This window comes from Epinephelus fuscoguttatus, linkage group LG11 (genome assembly GCF_011397635.1).
Source record: "Epinephelus fuscoguttatus linkage group LG11, E.fuscoguttatus.final_Chr_v1".
Classification (NCBI taxonomy): Eukaryota; Metazoa; Chordata; class Actinopteri; order Perciformes; family Serranidae; genus Epinephelus; species Epinephelus fuscoguttatus.
Genome location: NC_064762.1, coordinates 29,606,931 through 29,632,769, shown reverse-complemented (window position 1 = coordinate 29,632,769; position 25,839 = coordinate 29,606,931). Strand labels below are relative to the sequence as shown.

Sequence of the window (25,839 nt, the reverse complement as noted above, 5' to 3'; positions counted from 1 at the left end):
TGGTTATCATGTTTTATTTGTATGTTAATGTACACAAAAAGCTTACTTAGCTAGCTTAGTTTGTAGCACCAGATGGCTTTTTCATTACTTTTCAGGTGACGTGTAGCCGAATGTATTTTATCATACTGATCAAGGGGGCATTTGGGAGGGGAGAAGGGTTTAGTGATGTGCAAAGACAATGTTTAAAATGTCCCAAGAATCTTGTGACGTCCTCAGGATGTCACCATCTGTGTCCTTGTTCTTTGTTCTGCATAAACTTTAAAGTCAAAACAGCCAGCTGAGCATTTAGAAAAGCACAGAGGTCTGTGTACTTGTTTAGCACAATTCTGGTGCTAGTTTCAATCCATGTCCACACATATGGAGCCAGTGTATGTAATTTGTCATGAGCCCCACTATCTTTTTTTGGTTTTCTCCTGTATATGCACAGAACATGTCAGCATCGTGTGATGTTGACCTCGTCAGATGAGGTCAAAACTTGACAGCTTGATCACAGCTGCAGGTGAGAACAACCCTGCACTGGTCATAAATAACCCTTCAGCTCATGAGCCACCGTACAGGAGTAGTAAGAACATAGATAAGAACATCGACGCTACTCTCTTGTGTGTCTGTGAAAGGTTCTATATGCGACATTTAGGGCATTAATATAGCAGCAAACCATTATTGTCTTTGTAAGGATATTGTGGAGTAATGGTGTCCTGAGCAGAGAATGAGGTCATGCTCTGTGTGTGTGTGTTGTATTTCGAGTTTCTGTTTGTACCTACAGTGGATGGCCCAGCCACTTGTGCCTATTAGTGTACGTGAGTCCCCACGGGTCCATGTCATTGGTCCGACAGCCCATTGGTCCGACTGTCCGCAGTGCTGAGCAGCTCCTGGCAGGCGTATTTCTACCTTGACGGTGCGCCGCGGCCAGCTCTGGGTCAGCTGGGAAAGGCTTGGGGCGAAGCAGGCTCACGGCTTATGTGTTTGCCACTTTCTTTTTCATTTTAACCCACACCATGATCTTTTCCTGACCCTAACCAAGTGGTTTTTGTGCATAAACCTAACCAGACCTTAACCACAGGGCATCATGATGATTTCGAAACAATGGGACTTCGGAACAATGGGTTTAATATGGTCAGAACAATGGGATGTCGGACCAATGGGCAGTTCCCGTCCCCACTGCGCTTATACAGCGGTTATGCTGATATCAGGACAACATTGTTGCAAAAGTGTAGCGCCCACACTCCGGTTTCCCCCCCAGGTTAACGCTGTTAGCTCTGTCAGCACTGGTGCTGTTATTAGCACTGTTTGTTGAGTTAGCACTGGTAGCTGCTAGCCACCAGCTCAGCCACCTCCATGCAGACGATGCCACCCCAGATTCTGAATAGAGATATTCTCTGAATGTTGCGTAGGGCTCCTTTGAATATGAAGCTACAGTCAGTAGTTGGTTACCTTACCTTAGCTTAGCTTAGCTTAGCTTAGTTTAGCTTAGCTTAGCATAAAGACTGGAAACGGGTGAACAGCTAGCCTGGCTCTGTCCAAAGTTTAAAAAATTCACCTACTAGCACCACTGTAACTGACCAGCCTAATTAACTTGTCATATCAATCCTTACTAATAATTTGTTTATATACTGGACTTGCTAACACAGATGTTTCCAGGCAATCTCCATGAACAATTGACGTTTTTACATTTCAGTTTTGTACAGATTAAACTAACTAGATATAACGTGTTCATAGTTTTTGGGGACTGTTTCCAGTCTTTATACTAAGCAGAAATTACCAGCTGTAAGATATAGCCTCATATTTAGGGTACCGAACGGTGGTATCGTTCTTCTCATCTAACTCTCAGCGAATCAGTGTATTTCCCACATGTCTAACTATTCGTTTAAGAACGGAGCAGGAGACAAAGATGTCTTCAGATTCAACAAACGAGATACATCGTGTCAGTTCATGAGCTTTAGAGATGTTAGCAGGATAGCTGTTCATAGTCTTTATGCTAACTTAAACTAAACCCGTCCTGGATTCAACGTTATACAAGATAGTACCCGAGTTATGGCAATTTGCTTTATTTTTCTTGTGTATTCAGTGCTGAGAGTTTATATTAACATATGATTTCCAAGTAAATAAGTAGTTTTGTTGTGGTGGTGAAATGGCAGCTATGGTTTTTGAAATTTTAATCATTGCACCTCAATCATTATTTGTGTCAGAAACCTAACATTTTCATCATTCTTCTCTCTCAACCTATACATTTTTAAAGTATAACAGAGGAAAAAATGTTATATAATAACAATCTCAAAATGAAGTACCTTCCATGAGTATCCTAAAGACATCTCTAAGGATGGTGACCGTGGTACAGAGGACGAAAACAGAGAACAGGAACGTACAGATGGGATCTGCAACTTTATACTCAGGCTGAAAGAGAAAAAAAGAGGTTACAGAGACTTAAAGAGTGAGTAAAGAGACATCAGATGCTGTTTTCCCCAGTCAGCAGCCATTAAAGTGCCCAGGGCAAAAAGAGAAGGGAACATCTTGCATGATGACAGAAATATTTAACCCGTTCATAATAAACAAGACTCAGAATAAAGAGAAGCATTCATGCTTTCATCTCCTCATCTGTACACATTAATACATAGGCCTACCTTTAAATAACATTTGATGCTTGAGTAAGAGGTTTTAGTGTTGGGTATTATAGGATGTATTATACAGAGAATATTCAGTTAAAATACAAAAAGACTGTCTTGATCCTGAACATTTAAAAAAGAATTAAATGCAACAATATTTAGGCCATAAATTCATCAAAATTCTGTTGAAAACCTGAATTATTTAAGTTAAAGGGCATCATCAGAGACGATTGGATCATTTTGGATTTTTATTTAAAATGCCAGTATCAGCAAACTGGCATTTCAGTCTCACCCTAACATAAATGTGATCTATATCTGACCCGAAAATAGATGATGGTCGCAGCCACCATGACGCCGACGCTCTGCAGCAGGTCTCCGAGCACGTGGATGAAGGCTGCGCGGACACTCGTGTTGCCATGGCCACCGAGGAGCGTGTGGGAGTGGCCATGAGCGATGGGACTCTGGCCACCCTCGTCAATCTGGTGATAACCGCTGCCGTGGGCGTGGAAGGTGGTGGAGTGATGGAGGATGTAGGCCATGCTACAGAACGACAGACGTACTTGAATTACTGACTCTGTTTTGCCTGAGAGGAAAACAGTTTATAAAGATGCAGGTTTTAGCTTCAAACACAAATTTCCCCGCTAAGAAAGAAAAACAAAAATCGAAACATAAAGTAGTTTGACACTGAAATTGAACAGTGGGATGTAAAAAGTGTCACCCACAAAAAGTAAATATCCATTCTTGCCAAAGGATTTTAAAACGTGATCACAAAATGACATATTCTGGTTTTAACTACTGTGACTACATTTTTTCCTATTCCTGACAACAGATATTTTTTGAGGGACGTTTATGTAGGAGTGACATTATGAGACAATGGGCCCCTGAGCACAGATATAGAAATTTGCTGATGTTTTTTGCATCTGTTTGTAGTCAGTTTTCTCATTTGTACGGTAATTTTGTGACTTTTTTGGTCATTTCACGTCTCTTCATGCTTGTTTTACCCCTTTTTATACTGATTTTGTGTCTTTTTGCAGTTTCAATGAATGTCTTTGTGGTCCTTTTTGTCTCTCCTGAGTTGGTACATGTTAATTTAAGTGACATTTTGAAAGTGAAGGCCAGGGGACCCCTGACACTTTGGGCCCCTGTACCTGTAGCCAGTGGGCCTTTTTAGTAATCCCTCCATGATGACTGAAGGTTTTCAGAGACCTAAAAACTACTGATGACAAAAAGTATATCACTTTTTTTCCAGGTTTGATGTGATAAAAAAAAAAGTATTGGGATCTTTTACTGAAGCAAAAGTAGCAATACTACAGTGTAAAAATACTCAAAGTACAACAGTATTTCCATCAAAATATTCTTTAAGTACCAAAAGTACTGATATATCAATATCAAGTAAAAGTAATCATTATGCAGAGTGGGTCATTTCAGAATCATGTATATGATATTGTTTATAATTTGATTATATTGATTATAATTCATGATGCATTAATGTGTTTATCATTTTATTGATGCAGCTGGTAAAGGTGGAGCTAAATTAATTAACTTTATACACTGCTGGGTAACATAACCTATAAAATTAAAGTTTATTAGTTTATTTATATCTTGAATTAATTATCTTATTCTGCAAATGTACTGCTGTAAGAAGTACAATATTTCAAAATGTGGTGAAGTACAAACATGCATAAGATGGAAATACTCAAATAAAACTCAAATTTGTACTTGAGTAAATGTACTTAGTTACATTCCACCAGTGGATTTAAACGCAGTCCTGATGATAATATCGTCATAAAATACTCTTTATCCTATTTTCCTGATATTTTTTTTCAAATATGTTGAATTGTATAACATGTATTTTAAGTAGTATAGCAATTATACTATCTTTCAGGTGGTAGAAACACATCACTGCCAATACAAAATAATTCATACTCAGCTTAAAGCATCATACTGTATTATTTTGATTTTCTTCTGAGACCGAGAGCATTATTGATCTTTGACATTAGCTTGTTTTGTTTTGTTTATCTTCTGCACCTGTTGGATGGAGGCCCAGATGTCTGATTAACCTTCTAGTTTAACAGCCTGCATTTTTGTTTATAGACTTTGCACTCAGCTCAGTTCATACTCATTCTAGTAGCCTGTCATTTTAGCATGAACATTAGCACTGGGGGAAAAAAATGCTGCGGCGTAAAAGTTGATCCAGTTCATACAAGTCCTATTTAGATAGATTTACTATTGCTAAGAATTCCTGAGCTATATCAGGATCCTATGTCCCAGTAAGAAATATTTACCAGTTGTAGCTGAGGTGAACATAGTTTTCAAGCTGAGATTTTAGTGTTATCATGAAGCTTTTAAATGTAGTGTTTGCCTTTATTACAATGACATAATGTACTATGTTAACACCCATTATGCTGAGAACCACTCACACTATATTGACGATGACGGCACACCCGGAGGTGACTAACATTACATGGCCATCAATCTCATAGTCGTTGCGTACGATCCTCTCAATGGCTAAATAGACCAGAGCTCCCGTAACGATCCAGATGGAAATGACTGAGATGAATGCCCCGAGGATCTCTGTGGAGAGAAGAAAGGAGAGGCAGGAATCTTAATCACTTCATATTGTAATACAGTTCATCACACTGAGTGCACACCTCTATCTGAGCACCACAGTTGGACATGAAGTTAAATAACACACCACATCCCTCAGAGGCAGAGCTTCAACATTAAAGTAATCTCACACATACAAGACAGTCAGGCTCACAGTAGGGACGCAGATGTTATGCTGTGTTAACCCTCAAGCTCATAGCTTTAATGCAGCTTATTTTTATGAGCGACTCATTACTGTACAGATACTTTGGAAATGCAGTAAGTTCACAAAATTTGCTACAAGTGCAGATTCTTGGAGTGGAGGGCTCTCTAACACTTGTTTCTTTACTGGAGTACAACAACAAAATGTACCTCCACAAAAATGACTCATTTGTCTACTCTCGATATTGTTTTTAACCAGGTGAGATTGAAGTGACATTTGGGTGTTGGTGTGCTGCTGTAACACAAGATAAAGTGCCCTCTAATGAGCATCAACTGCTATGTAAAAATATAGTGGAAAATTGGCAAGAGAATTAAGTCATGCTTCCTCTCTCTTTTTTGGTAATCTGAGCTTTTCTGCTTGTTATGGTGATAGAGAGTCTAGCCAAGCATGTATGCTAGTAGCACCCCACAAGTGGCAACCTTCAGGGGCTGAAAAATGAAGCCAAAACAAAAGTGCCAAAATACTACAGTTCTTTGAACGGCCACTTGAGGCTGGCTCCAGAAGCCAGTTGATCCCCACAGACACTCATGCTAAAATGTCCATCTTTACAGCCTTGTACAAAAAATGGTTTGGGCCTCTATAGCTAATTTTCCCGTTCACGACAACTCACCCATTTACATTTTATTAAGACTTAAAGTTACGCATGGTTAAGTGTCAGGCTGTCTGCTGAAAGTGGCGATGGCACTGTCACCGAAGTGTAATACCCACCCTCTAGTTTTCCCACCCCAGTTAGCTCTGTCTGCACTGTCACTGGTGTTAGCACTACTGGCGCTGTTAGCACTGATAGCTGTTAGCCCCCAGTTCAGCTGCCTATCTGTTGAGAACCACGTGCTGACAATCCCGGCGCAGACTGTGAATTAGATATGCTCTGAATGTTCTATACTGCTAATTGAAATGGAGAAAACATGATACAGCGCCCTCTTGGGTGCATAAAAAAGTGCTTGACTCTCAGCCTGGGGGTCCTGACCCCCATGATGGGTTGCCTAAGCTACACAGGGGTTGTGAGGCCTTCTTGATTTTGAGGGGTGTAAAAAAAAAATACATGAGGCCTATATTTCAGCAATTTATTCAATTCTGTGAAAAAAAGAGATATCCATTTTTATTTAGATTATTATTTAAGATCTATGCCACAGGATAAGGCCACAGTGAAGACGGAATTTATTCACAGAGCCTTCACGCTCTGCTAAACAGCCTCATCCTGCATTAGAGAAGTAAGCAGTTGAAACAACCTAAACGATGGCCAAGCATCAGAGAGGAAAAAACTCTCAATATATCTTTTTTTTTAAAGTAGCCTATCAAGTATGTATGATTGTTAAAAAAATCATAATTCAGACAAAAATTGTCTAAAAAAGATCCTAAAAAATACCGGGAAAACTTGTCTCCAGTGCAATATTCCCAGGGCATAATCTGTCCAAATTGTATCCAGATAGCTTGTTTTACACAAACCTCTTGCAGTTATTGCTTTCACTGTATCATACAGTTTATCAGTTGTTCTGTACTGTTATTGTTAAGCACTGAATATGATATGAAATATCAATAAAAGTTTCACTTAATCAGGGGCTGACTCAAACATAAAAAATGGGTTTGTTTTTTTTTGCCCCTGCCCCTCAGACAGCCTGAGTCCGCCACTGGTTGGACAAATTGTACATTTAGATGCAACTTGCTGAATGTGAAATATGAAAATAAAAACTAATTTTTATGGACAGATGTCAAGGCCTTAATAGAGACTGAAATGATTACTCTAAAACATAAAACTGCTGGAAAATCAGTAGAAAAAAAAATATTCAGATATGTCAGATAAAGCAAGTAATAGATACTTCACCACCGTCCTTCTATTATCCAAGGATTCTTAAACATATATAGCAACAAATAAATGTACTAAATCGTTCCATCCATTCATCTTCGCCTCTCCTCACTCCATCCATCCACTCAAAGGTGTCTGATCTCTCGTCCTGACCTGATCTGTGCCAACCAAAGTTCATGGTTTTAGTGGGCGGTCTGGAGGAGATCCACAGCGAGAACAGGCTCACCATCATGCTGCCAAAATCTGTCAGGAGGTGAGCTGCATCAGTCATGATGGCCAGACTGTGGGCCAGGTAACCTCCTGTAAGACACAGGGAAACACCATTATTACTGTTAGCCAAGAAAATCCCTCTGAAGCACACTTTACATCTGCAAACTAATGTCTAAACAATTGTACTTTAAGCTAAATCTTTGAATGACAGTTCATAACTTTACTGGTATAAAAATATAATACAAAAAAAAGATACTGTATGAAGTTGCCTCCACACTTTGGGTAAATCATCCAACAATCTCCAGTTAGACCCAATTAATGACCAGAAAACTAACTTTAAAAACTTGCTGACAAGGAGTGTGTCACCAACTGTGAGAACACCCTCAGCCTTTAATTACATCTCTCCGAGTCATTTAAAGGTTTATAAAATCTGTAATTTAATGCAGCTACAAACCGTGATATGTATTAATACTTGGGTCCTCTTAAATGCCTCGGGTAAAAGAGATGTGATATTCTTTTATATCATCATAAACATCTGGGCAAACAGCCAGTCAGTGTGAGCCACCATTATATACTCTAAGTGATAAAGAAAGTTTTTGTTCTTTGTAGTTTCTTTGTGTTTAAGAGAAATGTGCAGCCATTGCAGTGTTTTCATTATGATTATATAGCTGTCTGTTTAAAATGGCTTTCTTTCCCTTCAGTAATTTTGTCCATAACAGCAGCTTGATGTGAAAGTTTTCTCTGTTGTATTGTATCTTTTAAAACAAATGTATTATGCCTACATAAAATGAAGTATGACAATCTCCTCCTAATTTGTGCCTTAGATATATATATTCAGAATTAAAGCATCATCCTCAACTCTAATCAAATTTAAATCTAGATTTTTTTTTTTAATGATTCTCGTAAATCATGATTAAAAGAACAATGAAGAGTAAAATAAATGTGAATTTCCACCTCATTCAGTAAACCGTGTATCCTCTGTATCCTCCAGTGTCAGTGTCAGTATACCACATCTAATCTGTGCACAGCGAGATCTCAAATTATACGATAGTTGTTTGTCGTGAGGTTTAAAACATTTGTCTAAAGCTGTTCTGGAGGATTTTCAGACAGTACATGCTAACCATTTTTGGCTGACATAACTCAATGCAACACACCAAAACCTGGTTGTTAGGGTCATAATGTCAACAAGTGACTACACAATGTTATTCAGAAGCAAGTGGCAGCTTCCATTGCTGAGAAATGAAGCCAAAAACTGCAGTTCATTTCATGGCCACATGAGGCTGGCTCCAGAATAGTGTCAATCCCCACAGACTCCCATGTTAAAATGCCCAACTTTACAGCAGAAATAAACACATTGACAGCCTGGTACAAAAGACAGTATTGGTCTCTACAGCTCATGACAACTGTACAAGGGATGAATTTTTATATAACTCACCCAGTTACATTTAATTAGGGCCTAAAGTTACATACAGTACAGGCCAAAAGTTTGGACACACCTTCTCATTCAATGCGTTTTCTTTATTTTCATGACTATTTACATTGTAGATTCTCACTGAAGGCATCAAAACTATGAATGAACACATGTGGAGTTATGTACTTAACAAAAAAGGTGAAATAACTGAAAACATGTTTTATATTCTAGTTTCTTCAAAATAGCCACCCTTTGCTCTGATTACTGCTTTGCACACTCTTGGCATTCTCTCCATGAGCTTCAAGAGGTAGTCACCTGAAATGGTTTCCACTTCACAGGTGTGCCTTATCAGGGTTAATTAGTGGAATTTCTTGCTTTATCAATGGGGTTGGGACCATCAATTGTGTTGTGCAGAAGTCAGGTTAATACACAGCCGACAACCCTATTGGACAACTGTTAAAATTCATATTATGACAAGAACCAATCAGCTAACTAAAGAAAAACGACTGACCTTCATTACTTTAAGAAATGAAGGTCAGTCAGTCCGGAAAATTGCAAAAACTTTAAATGTGTCCCCAAGTGGAGTCGCAAAAACCATCAAGCGCTACAACGAAACTGGCACACATGAGGACCAACCCAGGAAAGGAAGACCAAGAGTCACCTCTGCTTCTGAGGATAAGTTCATCTGAGTCACCAGCCTCAGAAATCGCAAGTTAACAGCAGCTCAGATCAGAGACCAGATGAATGCCACACAGAGTTCTAGCAGCAGACCCATCTCTAGAACAACTGTTAAGAGGAGACTGTGCGAATCAGGCCTTCATGGTCAAATAGCTGCTAGGAAACCACTGCTAAGGAGAGGCAACAAGCAGAAGAGATTTGCTTGGGCCAAGAAACACAAGGAATGGACATTAGACCAGTGGAAATCTGTGCTTTGGTCTGATGAGTCCAAATTTGAGATCTTTTGTTCCAACCGCCGTGTCTTTGTGAGACGCAGAAAAGGTGAACGGATGGATTCCACATGCCTGGTTCCCACTGTGAAGCATGGAGGAGGAGGTGTGATGGTGTGGGGGTGTTTTGCTGGTGACACTGTTGGGGATTTATTCAAAATTGAAGGCACACTGAACCAGCATGGCTACCATAGCATCCTGCAGCGACATGCCATCCCATCCGGTTTGCGTTTAGTTGGACGATCATTTACTTTTCAACAGGACAATGACCCCAAACACACCTCCAGGCTGTGTAAGGGCTATTTGACCAAGAAGGAGAGTGATGGAGTGCTGCGGCAGATGACCTGGCCTCCACAGTCACCGGACCTGAACCCAATGGAGATGGTTTGGGGTGAGCTGGACCACAGAGTGAAGGCAAAGGGGCCAGCAAGTGCTAAACACCTCTGGGAACTCCTTAAAGACTGTTGGAAAACCATTTCAGGTGACTACCTCTTGAAGCTCATGGAGAGAATGCCAAGAGTGTGCAAAGCAGTAATCAGAGCAAAGGGTGGCTATTTTGAAGAAACTAGAATATAAAACATATTTTCAGTTATTTCACCTTTTTTTGTTAAGTACATAACTCCACATGTGTTCATTCATAGTTTTGATGCCTTCAGTGAGAATCTACAATGTAAATAGTCATGAAAATAAAGAAAACGCATTGAATGAGAAGGTGTGTCCAAACTTTTGGCCTGTACTGTATATTTAAGGTCGGGCCACTTGTGTGACAGGCTGGCTGTGAGGCATCACCACAGTCTATGAGTCAGATTCACCCCTTGCTCCTCCACAGCTCCACCTTCTCATCCAAATATGGCCACTTTGCCTCCAAAAAATCAAGATAGTGATGGCTTAAATGCTGAACTCGAGACTTAAAGCAACTCTTACCTTTCTTGCATTTCACACAGCAAAATTTGAACATCAACAACTCCCGCGTCCCTCCAAAGTCCCACCCCCCCTCCTCCTGCAACTCCAAGAGGAGAGCGAGTGTAACGTTAAAACCAAGACAGTCAAACGCAACCCTGGAGTTTTAAAACTCAGCTGGAGTTAGTGATGATGTTACGAGAGCGGTTACGTCTGTCGGAGGCCTCCACATGGGGAAGACAGACAGGACGCTCGGCCAATCATTGCATTCGGTCCAAATGCAATGATTGGTCGGGGTATTCTCAGAGCCATATGTGAATGGTACAATTAGGAGTTTGTATCTCTGGTGGAATTCACTTACATTTTAGTGTGCCATCAGCTTATTAATAGCATTTTAACCTAAACAAAGAAAAGCGTAAAATTCCCAGAAAGGTAAGTGTCGCTTTAAAGATGACTCCACAAACCAGTGGGTGATTTCAAGGTAGCTACGTCCATTATTTCATACAGTATATGCAATGAAGGGGGGACCCTTTAAAAATAAAGATAGTGAATGTAGGAAGCTTTACAGTTTGTTCAAATCTTGTCACACAATTCTTTCTTGTGTCCTCAAAACATCTGCTATTCTCAGAATCCTGTCCTTTTTTTGTTTCCAGAAGTTGTTTTGCTCAAATAAACTCTTAAGTGTGACATACATGCTGCTAAGTGTTAATTATTACTGTCTGCTTGCTCAATACTTTGGTCATTAATGAACTTCCATAACATATCGGCCATTTTCTACACAACTTGTGAGGCCTGATTCTAAACTGGAGCAAATCCAAACACACTAAACATCTATTACTTATGTGCCAGCGGCAAAGACTCCTCTGAGGATCCCAAAGCCTCCTCTGACAACCAAGTGATTGTCCACATTGCCAGCTATTACTTTATCTCGTGTCCATGGAGGGGGAAGGCTGTCAGCACCACTAAACATTTTCTGGGAAAAAGAAGTCTGCTGTAGCTACAACGCTTGAATCAGTAGCAACTGTCATCCAGAAAATCACAAGTTTTTCCTTCTGACAAACAAGTGTTCATAACACCAGTTGTTTTTTATGTTAGTTCATGGGAAAGGAAATAATTGTATATCATCATTTTTTAATCAAATGTTGTTTTTTAACACGTCTCTATGATTAGAATTTGTTCAACACTGCATTTATATGTTACATTACATCGCAAAAAAAGAAAGATTTATTGCACACATCATTAGTCGTGCCAATTAGATAGAAAACAGCTCCTTTGACCCTCTGTAGTTCCCCCCAAATACATATATTTCCTCTTACTTGTAGTTCTATTTATAATTGTAGTTACCAAGTGTTGGAGGTATCAACTGTGAAGATGTCTGCCTTCTTTCCATTATAATAATAATAATTATAATAATAATTTTAAATAAAAAGTTGAAAACTCAACAGCAATGTCTCTTTCCTGAAATCATGACCTGGTCACTCAAGATAATCAATAAGAACTTATTTCATTCTACCAAACTACACCTGCCAACTGTATCACCATGCAGAGGGAAGAGTGCATCTACTCATGGACAAGAGGCTCGTGCTTGTGACAGCAAGTGATGTTGAACATTAATGGCGTCCTTTTCGACATAGCTTTAACATTAGCTAGCTCCAGGGTGCTAGGTGAGCTAGCAGTATAGATGAACACTTCCTTCTGTGCCGTGATACGATTGTTGGGTGTACAGGTAAGAGGTAAAATATGTATTTTTTGATTTTGGGTTGAACTGTCTCTTAAAAAAAATTACATTGCTGAGATTTTGATTATGCATCAGAAAATGTCCTGACATCTGACCCTCTGTTCTCTGTCACTCCTGAGGTTTGAGCTCCTAAACTTTTACCTATGACCTCGCCAATCATGAAGACGAGGCAGACGGCCGAAGCAATGTAGAGTTTCTTCTTGGCCAGCAGCTTGTCCCCGCTCTCCTCACACGTCGCGGCTTTGGCACCGTGGCAGTGGGCACCGACGGGTCGCTTCAACTCGATGGCACCGGCCATGCCTCCATTCTTAAAGGGGAAGTCGGGATATTGCTCTTTGGAATCTGGAAAGGAGCTGCAGGGATACAGAAGGTATGTGTTTATGAAGACAGACATAGTCCATCCCCTACATTCAAACAGTTTTTAAAGCCCCTGTGTGTATGGGCTTGTTCCAGGGATTGTCTTTTTTATCAGCAAGACCTAATGCCATCAGAAAATATGAAAGATGTTAAAAATCTACACAAAGTGGGCTTTTAAAATTAAGTCAGTTTTAGAGGCAAGATGGACTAGTTTCTGCCTAAGTATGACTGCAAACTGTTTGAGAGTCCATTTATTAACTGTACAGTCTGTGGCATATTGTTGCTTAATGGAAAAGATCTCTAATTTTTGATCTACCTGTATTTGAACTCGTCTGATAATTGGATAAAAACGTGTTAAGACATCAATATTATAACAAAATTCATATAGCCAAAAGAAAGCTGAGATGGTAGCTGTTCCTTTTGCTGATTGCAGATCTAAAGTACTTAGGTACAAATTTCAGGAGCTAGTACTTTTTACTTTTTACAATGGTAGAGGAACACTTTGAGAACTTTGGGGAATCCTTTGGCCGACATGACTGTCAGTACTCAGTGATATCAGCTGGAGTTTCCTCATGTCAGCCCAGAGTCACCTTCTGGCGTGCTTTACTGACACTAGAGTGTATGTTCACCCTGTAACAGCCTCAGTTTCTACAGTATATATAAGGCATTGAGTGGATTGATTTTTTGCAGTAAATGTTGCTGCAGAGCACAGTATCGTTTGGAAGTGCTACATTTAGTGGAAACAGATCGTCTCCTGACAAAGTGAATCACGATCAATGTTCACTAAAGTGGAAGAATGACGAGACGCGCTCATCCACTAAAGAAGAAACGGGTCAGATTGATTAATGCTGAGGTGGGGTGGGGTGAGTGGATGAAAACAGACTCCTCTTCAATTAAGTTCCACAACACATACCTGTTACATTTTGCCCATTACACCAAAAATTAGTTTTAGTGTGTTTTCTGTTATCCAGTAAACACACATTTGGTTAGGTCAAAAAACAAGTACGTTTTTAGACATCAAGGTCACAGTTAGTTAATTCAATATAATTTAATTACTGTATTTTAGTGTCAAAGAGGCCTTAATTAATCATTAAAACAGTGGTTCCCAACAGGTCCGGTCCCTGGGTCCAGATTTCTCCTTAGTCATTAGTTCAAGGTCCACACAATAGCGTCATACTTGTGTTTGGCAATGTTGCTGAACTAGTTTGCTGTCTTTGTCAAGTAGCTGTCCATTCGTCACTCTACAGGAGGAAACGTCACTTCAAAATCAAAGGTCTGTGCTGGAAATTCACTGTAGTGTTAAGTGTGTTTTTCACACACTTAACACATTTGCGAGTCACTTGACCTGCTTTTGGACCGCGACACACCAGTAGGGAACCACTGCATTAAAATATAGTCATACAAATGCTGCTGAAAGAACAGATAACATCTTGTATATCTGCACTCTTCCCACTCTTTGTATTGCATCTGCTGCAGTTTTATTCAGGATAAATAAAGGTTCATCTAACATAGGGCTGTCAGCGTTAATGCATTAATCGCACGTTATGTTTTTTTAATCGTCTGCTGCTGTTTGGTTCCCTTGATGCAGCCTTACTTGAAGTCAAGGCGCCTCAGCGGCTTCCTGCTTCCTGCTGCTGCAGTGATGGAAAATAATGACACCGCTGCACTTTTGAATGTCTCATTTCACTTTAAAAATCTCCGAAATGGCTCAGTTGACAAGCGGAAAGTAATATGCATATATCACCGAAGTACATAAGTAAGTTTGAGCTACCACCTACATGCTAAGCAAACAGTTGCAGCTTATCAGACTAATGTTAGCAGGCAACCGCATCGCCAAAGCTGGCAAAGCCTAGCCATGCTAGCTTCTCTGAAGCTGTATAAATGTATAAACATCAGCTTGCCAACATGTGCATTTTCTCTCTGTCCTAGTTTAGATCAGTCAGTTTCTCAGGTCATGTAGCCGCTACTAACGTTTTTTTTTTTTGCAACAGTTATGTTCAAAAAAAAGAAGAGGAAGAAATCATATCATTTTCAGGAGAGGATATTTTCATTATGAAACAAGCAACAATAAATACAGCATTTATTTTTGTTGATTTGATAAGTAATGGTGAAAATTTTGGTTCAAAATAAAATTTGGTCATCATTGTTAACATTTAGGGCTTTACACAAATTTCAGTCGAAGTTTCAGGGCATATTATTACTTTTGCAAGTATTTCGTCATAAACCAAGGGCTAGACAAATTATAATCTGGATTTGATGATGGCACTAGATAAAAATCCAGGGGCTCACCAAAATCAGCAAGACATATCTGTACAGAATTTCATTATGATCCATCCTGTCACTGAAATATTCCAGTCTGGACTGAAGTTGCTAAAAACGCAAACGGCGTGAAATTTCAGTTTCCTTTTTGGTTCATGAGTCGTCTCTGCACTCACTGTTGCTACTACTGATGCTGCTTCTACTACAACTACTGACAGTAATGACAATGTTCAGATTGAAGTCCACAGTTCATTACACACTGCATTATTGATCGATTCTTCTGTAATGCTCTCAATCAGAACATCCCATCCCACTATTAGAGGATGTGTTTGGGATGGATGGTTAAACTGTTTAGTGTTCAACCTCAGAATCACACATGCAGATATACTTCACGTCTAACACAGACATCGAGCTGGATTTTAGCATGAGAGCAAAAACAAAAAGGGCTGACCTCTGCATTTTCCTCACACACACACACACACACACACACACACACACACACACACACACAGAGGCAAACACACACATCTCCAGGTTGCTGTTCTTGCCATGTGCAGTGGGGGGGAGCTGCGATGATGTGGCTAATGAGGTGGAAAAAAACTAATTTGGGCTGTCTTGAGATAACCACACACACACACACACACACACACACACACACACACACTTAATATCACACACTTCACACGGGAGATTGCCAGTGTTTCATGATCAGCCTTTATCACACGCACACGCACGCGCACACACACACACACACACACACACACACACACACACACATACACACACACGTCTTAGGGGATGTCCACGCTGAAAAGACTCAGTCGAGTGGAAAACAGATTCTGTTCAATTACACCACTGGGACATCAGAGCAAGCACACACAACCTACATACATATAACACATATATACACTTGAGTGCTCTGAAGCCTTAAGGCAACGTTTGTTCAAATGCGAGCATGTTGTGATTTTGCAGACCAAACAGTCTTTTGTACAGAATATCCAAATGCAACCACAAACACACACACGCACACACACACACACACACACACACACACACACACACACACTTAACATGGCCAGAATGTAGAGGCTTTGTTGTAGTACAACAAATGTATTTACCACATAAGATTTATATCTTTAAAATTTAAATATTTACCGAAATATCTTCTACAGCACTGGATAGTCAAATGTAATCACCTATTTTTTAGAAGATATACTTTTTCTTTTTCACAAATATATTTTTAACAAATATTAAAAAATGATTCTTTTGATAGCTTGTAACAGCAGTTTCTCTGCATGCACGTGCGATAAATTCATATGTAGTCAGATGTGATTTTCTGGCATTTTACATCCAATATAGAGTTTTATGTCTGCCTATCGATTGTAAATAAATGAATCCAAAAGACCAGGCTCATCATGAGGTGATTGCTTTGCTGTTTAGACCTTTGGCATGCTGCCTTTTTTTCCTGGCTTGTTCTTGGGAAACCATAGACTGTATGAAAGAAGTTGGCACAGCCACTGTAATGTCACCCATTGGTTTGTGGACTACTGTTTTGAAGCATCAAGCTTGGCGTTTTGGCCATTGCCATCTTGTTTTATTTTAGTGGCCATACTTTGACAAGAGAGCGGATCTGACTGAGGACACTGCACACGCCTGTCAATCATAAAGTAGCCGCCCCCCTAAAGCACACCCTATTTCATCATCTATTATACACTGAATGGGACCACATTTTACTTAATGAACATCATGCTGTATTGAGTAAGACTTCAAGGTAGCAATTGATTGATAAACTTATTGAGAAAATATTTACTGGGGTTTTTAGACCTAGAGGCTAAATCCACTCCTTTTATACAGTCTATGTTGAAAACAGACATACCGCATTGATTTTCACATTTGAATGCCTGAATTTTACATTAGCACTTTTTTTATCTTAGTTTTGTGTGTCTGATGTGACATTTTTGTCTCTCAGTGTCCTGTCAGCCTTTATAGCCTCTCTATGACTAGGTATAATTCAAATAGAGCTAAGCTACTTTGTGGAGTACCTCAGGGCTCCATCCTTGGACCCCTCTCATTTTTAATTTACAGGAATGACCTACAGAGGGTCTGCAAAAATTTTACTGCCTCTTCTACTTGCTGATGACATGTCTGTTAGCTTCATTTGAAAATGAAACACTGACTTGAGAAACAAATGAAGAGCTATCATCTATAATCAAATTAGTTTCAGATGAACAAACTCTAAATATTAACTATAATCTAGTTTTATGATATTTTGTAACAGAAATAAAAAATATATGAAAGCAAAAGTCAAAATAACTGAAGTTCCTCACACTAAATTCCTAGGTGTCATAGTCAATGAAAAACTAACATGGAAATACCATACTGAACTTGTCTGCAAAAGAATATGAAATCAGTTGGGTTTTAAGTAGGGTATGTCCATTGGTTAATCATTCCTGTATTTTCACTTTTTAATACAGTCTCTTTTTGCAACACATTCTCACTCTGACCTCATCACATATTGATGCTAGGTCATGGACGTCAACATATGACGTGCAAGGTACCCTGGGTGCGTTGGTTTTGATGTTCTGGGACGCCATGTCAATATCAGTCTGTTACATGCATTGTCTGTTTTCAAAATACACTTCCATTTTCACAGGAAATGTGCAGTTTGCATACAGTCTCTTTCAAAATAAATGTACTATGTAAGTACAACACAGAGAATTGACATTTTTTCCCTCAACAACAAACACACGTTGTAATGTTAAGCCAACACACACACATGGTTGGGTTTAGTCTCTTTGGAAGGAACGGGGTTGACCTTTGTGTTTTGTAATACCTACAGTCATAATTTGGGAGCTGTGAACAACTGCTTGTGACACCAAAATTGTTCTTAAAAACAAGAAAATGCTATTGTTTGACTGTAAACTAAGTAATAAGAATTTCTGCTTTGCATTTGGTGCATCATGTATTATCTCTGTTGAAATACAACCTACACAACTGTTGAATAAAACTCCCTCATGAGCAGTACAAATGTAATAAAGAGTTTCGCAGTTGTTTGTTATTCCTTTACGATACATATTTGATCTCAAATGTCTAACAAAGTAATAGGTGGTTTGAACGTATCTGCAGTAATCATCCTGTTCCGTTAAATTGGTATCAACTGCTGTATTAAGTGCTTGGTTGGCAAAACAACAACACTGTGTATATGCTGGAAATATTAAAGTTCATCTGTTAGTCAATACACCGCAGGGCAGGTGTTGACGTTTGTTGACACTCAGCATCAGCAGTGCAGGGACCTGAGGGGAATATTTAGTCATCTGTGAAATGATTTGACATGAAGATACCTCAGAAGAGCTGTCCACTGAAACAGTAACCATCCAGCATTTAATTACAGCTGCATTCTGCTGTATGAGAGGCCCGTGCTATATTTTATGTAGCTGACATAACAATAACTGTGGGGAGGAAAGGGGGGGTGCTGCAGTGAGGTAAGTGTTGGTTCAGTTGTTTTAACAGACAAGTCAAAGTGATGATGACAACAATAATCATTGTATTATTACTGTTGATATTTTAGCCCTGATTTGATGTGCGTAACTATCCCACCTCTGTGACTGTCAATTGATACGGTCTTAAAAATATGCTGATTTCAGAGTTGTTCCTGTAAATCCTGTTTGTTCAGTATATCTCTTTTTACATTGACTTTTGTTTCTCTTATATTCTCTCTTATAGGTCATTATTTTGGAAAACACCTTAATTCGCTTTCTTGCTCAGAGTTAGATCAGAAGGTTTAAGGTTTACACCACCATTTGTACACTTAATGTGAAGCTACAGTTAGCTTAGCTTAGCACAGAAACTGAAAACAGGGAAACAACAAGACTGGCTCTCAACATATCCTCATACAACAGTCGGTATGATATCTTACAAGTTAGTGCTCCTACCGCTTAGGTTTAGGAAAAGAATCCTGGTTGGACGTCATCACATTAGGTACTTAACGTTAAGTTACATACTTAATGTGAAGTTACGCAGGTAAGGTTTAGGAAAAGAATCATTGTTTGGCATCGTCATGTTACGTATGTAATATAAAGTTACGTACTTAACATAAAATTAAGTTAAAGGTTAAGTTTAGGAAAGTAAATTTATGTAGGATAGGTTGAAGAAAAGAAACATGGTTGAGCATCGTAATGTTACGTACTTAATGTAATGTTACGTACTTAACATAAAGTTATATGCTAAACATAAAGTTACATAGGTTAAGTTAAGAAAAGTGAAGTTACTTAGGTTAGGTTTAGGAAAAAAAATATGGTTGAGTGATGTCACATTAAGTGCTTAGTAGTCTCGCCACCAGACAATCAGAGATCTCCGCCTTCTGATAGTCTGGGGACACTCCTTTCTAAAGTGTGTTTAACACACCGGCGAAAACGGCCGGCAACAAAGCAACGCCTCTTGCATTTTTGAAAAGGACACGCCCTCCCTGAAATGTGCACTCCCCCTTTTCTCGTCCGCAAGGAAACAAACGGGACACAAACACCTCTCCTGGGGGAAAGCCCTGTGTTTCTTTATGCAGAGATTTGCTCTTTTAACAACTTCCTTCTTTACTTCCATCTGCGCATTTGTCACATGATCGCAGCCATCATGATTACAGGACTTGAATACAATTTATTGGCTCATGATTACGAGGATTATGTATGAATTCTGGTGCATTACTTTTTGTACTGTAGATATAGGCTACATATGAACAATGCATGAGAACAGCTTGCATAACCTGCTTACCGTGACTTTTAAAGGTATACAGGATTGTCAGTTACTGTTTATCAACTGAGTGTGAAAGTAAAAGCTAATCCCAGTTTCACCCTGCTGTATTTGCTTTAATTCAGTACTGTGTTTATTGGATGCCTGCTGCTTACAGTCTGGCACCTGGTCGCTACCTTTGTATAAAACCCCACCCTCACCTGAGCGATGTGCGGGGACACGCCTGTCAACGTCTCAAACACAGGAAACAAAAAGATAATAACTAAAAACAGGCAGAGAGCAGAGTCTCTGCAGAGAAATACGCTGTGTTCTCTAGTGGGTCATAGATGATGATTGGGTGGGATTACTACTGTATAAATCTACACATTGTTTATTGGTAAAATCCTGCATGGTATACCTTTAAAGCTCAATAATTAACTAATTAAATCTTTGTTTCTTAATTTGTTTCTTAATATAAAAAACAATAAGTGTAAATATGACAATATTTGGTTTTCTGGAGTGTCAGGGGCAGTAACTTCCTGGAGTCCAGTGGTCTGGCAGCAATTCAAAGGTCTGGAGCCAGGTTCATGTTTTTAGTAACTCAAGTGGCATAATCCACCACTTTGGTCGAAATTGAAATTCCTGTATTGCATGGATTAGCATGAAATTTTGTACAGATATTCATGGTTCCCAGAGGATGAATCCTAATGACTTTGGTGATCCATTGACTTTTCCTGTAGCACCATCATCTGGTCAGATTTTCGGGTTGTCTAATATTTGGGTTTACGGTAATACCTGCAAAACGAATGACATTCCCATCAGCCTCAGCTGTACTTTGTGTATGGTGCTAATTGGCAAATGTTAGCATGCTAACAATTCAATTTCCCCTCAGGGGGATTAATAAAGTATATAAAATGAAATAAAATAAAAAAAAATAAATAGATAAACTAAGATGATGAACATGGTTAAAATGCTATTAGCATGTGTTTAGCAAAAAGGTGTATCTTGGTACAGCCTCACAGAGTTGTGAGAATGGTTGTAGATGTTTAGTCTTGTCGGAACATAAAAACATATTTGAAATGCAGAGTCAGAATTTTCCAGTAAGTGTTATCCATAATAATTATTAATGAGTATTAATACATATTGTCTCTGGAGAGCTTTAATTGAGCAGGATAACATTTGAAGTATGATTTATTCTGAGAAGATTCCAAATTAAGCCATTGTTTTATTTAATCTTTTTGGGAATAATCAGGAGGAACATTAAGTTACACCTATCTTAAGTATATTAGGGTACAAGTAAATGAGCTACCAGAGACCAGGCTGGTGACCAAAGTCCATGACAGGCCTGACTGGGTTCACTGGTTTATTATCAGGGGTATTTTCTGGAAGCGGCCGCTGCAGTGACAGAGCCAGCATCTCCTGCCAGACTCTCATTAACCCTCAGCCAATTGGACTGCCAGAAATATCGGAATTACCAGTGAGCAAATGATCCAACAAATAGGTTTTAGTAAACACAGCTGGGTAACATCATAAAGACACAGGAATGAATTAGGAAGTTTGGAACATGAATTTGTTGATTTACTGTATTTAATACCAGCGACCCTTTAGTTTTAGTTGAGTCACCATGTTTTCATGTAACTGTAGTTTTCTATTTAAAAACCTACCATTAAAAGTGGCAGCTTTACTTGAGTTATGCATTTTTAAGTAACTTATACAAAAATGCTGCCACATCTATTATTTGAAATTTAGTTGGGGGTTAAGTGTGGTGGTAAGAATTGGTTCAAGTTTTTGGTCATGTTTTTGTATATTCATGAATTCCTTACAGAATCTGGCCAAATTGATGTTTCCCCAAACAGGAAAAAAACACACATCAGTACACAAAAATTCTGGTTTGACCACAGCACGCTTACTTCACAGACTGTTCTAGATAACGTGCTTGTTGTAAAGGCACATTTTACAAAGAGCTTATGAGGTCTAACTAATGGATTTTTTGATGGTTAATAAACCATTCACTAATTATATATTACCTAAAAGCCATTAATAAGAACAGATTTCAGATGGCCAGGTTAGCATGACACTTGGGTTTGTTTTCAATCATTTAAGTAATTTTTCATTCAAAAAAAAAACTTAAACCTCTCTGTCTCCAGCTTTGTAAACTGAATATCTTTAGGTTCTGGACAAAACAAGACATTGGTTGCCTTGGTCTCTGGGGGCTTATCATGGGTATTTTTTTAATAGTGCTAACATTTTATAGATAAACGATTAATTGTTTAATCAAGAAAATAATAAGTAGATGTGAAATTATTAACATTTTTACAAATGCAGGCTTGGTGGATTTATTAGACCCCTTTAATAATGACTTCTTAACATTTATAACTATGACTTGACAATGATAAACAAACTCCTTTATTACTGACAGTATTTGATTAGTAATTCACAATTATTTTCAGTATTGATTCATCTACAAAATATTTTTTGATTAATGGATTCATCATTTTTTCCTTTAAAATGTTTTTAAAAATAGTGAAAAATGTCCCTCAGAGCAACAAATCCTCACAGCTGTAAAAATACTTTTTTTTTTTTTTACTTAAAAGGTGACTGCAACAATGACTGCCAATTAATTTTCTGTAATTAATCAATAATAATTTTAGCTGCATGCACTAGTCTGAATGGCCCTGAAGCCATAGAGGCTTTGCCACAACGTATTAACCATTAATAAAGCCAATAGATACATGTTATAAACCTTTAATACATGTCTTGTACCATATGATTCTGAAAAACTTTGATACAGATTATCCTCATATATGTTTTGGGCCAAACTGTGAAGAAGTGATGTCACTTCCTTATGAGCCACTTTGCCGCCAGCTGGGAAAAAATGCTGAAGATGACACAGTAAACACACACACACACACACACACACACACACACACACACACACACACACACACACACGGTGCAAATGGTGCATGAAATCCCAAATGTGATGCCATATGCACATCTCTCTCTCTCTCTCTCTCTGTCTCTCTGTCTCTCACTCACACACACACACACACACACACACACACACACACACATCGCCTACACAAACACGCACGCGGTCATAAACACACATGTGCACACCACCTTTCTCTAAACCTTCATCATAATGTCTTTAATTCCTAGAAATTCATTTCTATCCTCATGATCGGGATTTTTCAGAGGCCTAAATATCTGCAACACCGACCTGATGATAATATAAATGATTATATTTGTCCCTTTCGTCGCTCTCGTGCTTGTAAAGCGTAAAAATCTTCTGTCGGATCACATCTTTGTTACGTGGTGAATTGGCCCCGAAACGTGAGAAACAGCTGATAGAGTTCATCAGAGGGATCAATTCGCAGATTAGAACAGTTATTGATCCGATGGACGAGGCCTACTGATGACAGGCCTGATATAAAATATGAAGATTGAGAAATAATTCCCCTCGATTAGATTTTAATTTCCCCAATATATATAGGCCGATATTTCCAGTGTGATCAATCAGGATGCTGAAAACCAGCAGGTGTGATTCTGCAGCAACTGGTTTCATGTTGAACAAACACAGCTGAGGGGAAAACAGTACGGGGATTTTTTCAGTATCTTTTTTTATATATATTTTTTTTATGTTCATATTTACCATATTTGGTGACGAAAAACCCGCCCAAGATCATACAATTAATTTTTCTATTATTTTTTTTTTTAATTTTTGTGAGATTTTTATTTTAAATTCAAAATTAGTGGCAGATGTTCTTTTTACATATTTAAAATTATAGCTCAAAAATTCACACTTTTAATTTGTATAAATTCTTATAACTATTAAACTGTAAGATGTATATCTATCCGACTCATTTCAATCGTTTTCACAGAAGAAAAAACGTGACGCTTGCTGCTTTAATACTATTTTAATCAATATTTTTAGCCTTTTAATTTATAGTATTATAGGCCAATAGATATTTTCTTTTCCAGAATGATTTTTTCTAGATGTCTTTGCCAAATATTTTCCTCACATAAATACAGATTTCATTCATTCATAGATAATAAAGCGCTTTGGATTTATCCGCGCTGCCTTCACGTGCAGGTACACACACCTCCATGTATTTAATCTCGTTGCTCTCCTGCCTCTTTCCGTCCCCATGCAGTCTGGACGTGCAGGGAGCTGCTTCTTGCCTCCCCTAATGACAGATGATGAGTTTTTAGCATTGCTCAGTGAACTGGCCCCGGGGCCATTTGTCACAGGCTGTCCAGAATCAAGCCAAGCATGGAAATGAATTTGTTCATTCACATAAAACAGCCCGCAAGAGCGGCAGCCTGCTTAACATGCACCACGGTAACAACTGCTGCCACCGTTACACACAAGCGTTACAACATATGACAACACGGGCTCGTTCCTGCGTGCAGAGCTCGGGGATGTGCTGACTGCTGAATAATCACTTTGGATTTTTACGCGCAAAAATCACAGAAATATTAGTCACTTTCTTTAAACGTGACATTTAAAAAATAGTTGTTAGATTGTCTGTTTGTAGATTTTTTTAAATGACATGTCAGATGAAACACAGGTAACTTATCAGGGTGATGACACATGCAGCATTATTCCTCATGCAGCTGCAATCACATGAAACATGTTCCCACCTTTGGAGTTTGAGAGAATACATTTTCGCACTCTTCTCGTGTATCAGCTGAGATTTCTCCGAATTTGCAGCGTTATTATCCATTTACCCAGCCTGCAGTCAGCCGCTGTCCCGTCTGAGATTTACAAAAAAAAAATCAATAAAAAAGAGTTAAGGTGATGTTGTTTTTAAGGAGGACGCTGCAGGAGTTGCCGCTGAGACTCGACAGGTCCGGATCCCTGGTCTTCACTCAACGCGGGGAAAAAGTCAGCCGAGTCCACATTTTCTGTGAGCAGAGAGACTTCAGAACAATCGGATAAATTCCTTCATTGCGGTGGTGGAGAGGGCAGGAGGAGTTTTCTGAGGGAGGTTTTTAATTAGGCTGGAGTTGTAGCCTTGAATGTGGAGCTGCAGCAGCATCAGCAGCAGCAGCAGCAGCAGCAGTCATAAGGCACGCAGCGCTCTCTACACTGCAGCTGCTGTGAGTGGACAGGACAGACAGGCTGGGTACCTACACAGGAGCCTGACTGATCACCCGGTGTGCAAGCAGGACCTCCGGTTGGTGAATCCTAATGGGTCAAAGCAAAATCAATTCATTCACAGAAACACAAAAAGGAGTCTTTACGCACAGAAATTACAAACAAGAATTTTAACAATTTGTTCTTGTGAGTAAAGATATTTAACACACTATTATTGCCTATAGGATTCACTTGCACCATGTATTTTAAAAATCAAATACACTTTATGAGTTATATTTCATAAGTGTGATGATTTGTCGCAGTTAAATCAGTGCAAACCTCTGTTATTTTTTCCACCAACCTGCCTTCCTCCATGCCACTGTGCATTATTTTATTAGGAGTAAGCAGATTTATGCCATGCTGTAAAGATATAAACCTCTTTCTGTCTTTTTCCGAAATAGATTTCAAGCATCAAATAATCCTCAAACTGACCAATTGGGACTATGTCATTAGGTTGCTTTATTGCATATATAGCCTATCTATAGATGTGTAAAGTAAAAAAGATAAATTAAAAAAATCTAAACAGATTTATGACTCTCAAAAATATTAAAATACAATCACATTCATGTAGACAGCAGTGTTTAAAAACAGGGCAAGATTCATACAAAAAAATGAATTAAAAAAAATCTATATTTAAGATACCATATGGCCCATTATTTTCAAACAGATGCTGCACACGAAATTATGTCATGTTACAAATTCATATGTTGGTGCAGGTCTATTAAGAATATTTTAAAAACACAGCTTAATTTAAGTCTATGGATAACATGTAACATGTAAAACCTTTTCAGTCCTTCAGTATGCCTTGTTCTATTTTGAATTATGGCGTTAACTGGCCACAGACTAAGATGTGAACAAGTCCACAGCTGGTCGTTGACTAAATTTATATCATGATGTATCATAAGGTATAAAAAGACAATCCTTGGTTAGTGTGGATTT

At 38.7% G+C, this 25,839-nt stretch overlaps 1 protein-coding gene across 1 annotated transcript in view; it reads right to left on the bottom strand.

Annotated features, from left to right (window-relative positions):
• The window catches only part of slc30a2 (solute carrier family 30 member 2), a 36,597-nt gene that overhangs the window by 8,695 nt on the left and 2,063 nt on the right, over nt 1-25,839 (bottom strand). Inside the window, exons 2-7 of the mRNA XM_049589882.1 lie at nt 24,405-24,951; nt 12,561-12,772; nt 7,367-7,513; nt 5,021-5,174; nt 2,921-3,140; nt 2,286-2,391 (exon numbers count right to left, since the gene is read on the bottom strand). Coding sequence (XP_049445839.1) covers nt 2,286-2,391; nt 2,921-3,140; nt 5,021-5,174; nt 7,367-7,513; nt 12,561-12,772; nt 24,405-24,487 — 922 coding nt within the window. The 5' untranslated portion in view covers nt 24,488-24,951. The remainder of the gene's footprint in view (nt 1-2,285; nt 2,392-2,920; nt 3,141-5,020; nt 5,175-7,366; nt 7,514-12,560; nt 12,773-24,404; nt 24,952-25,839) is intronic.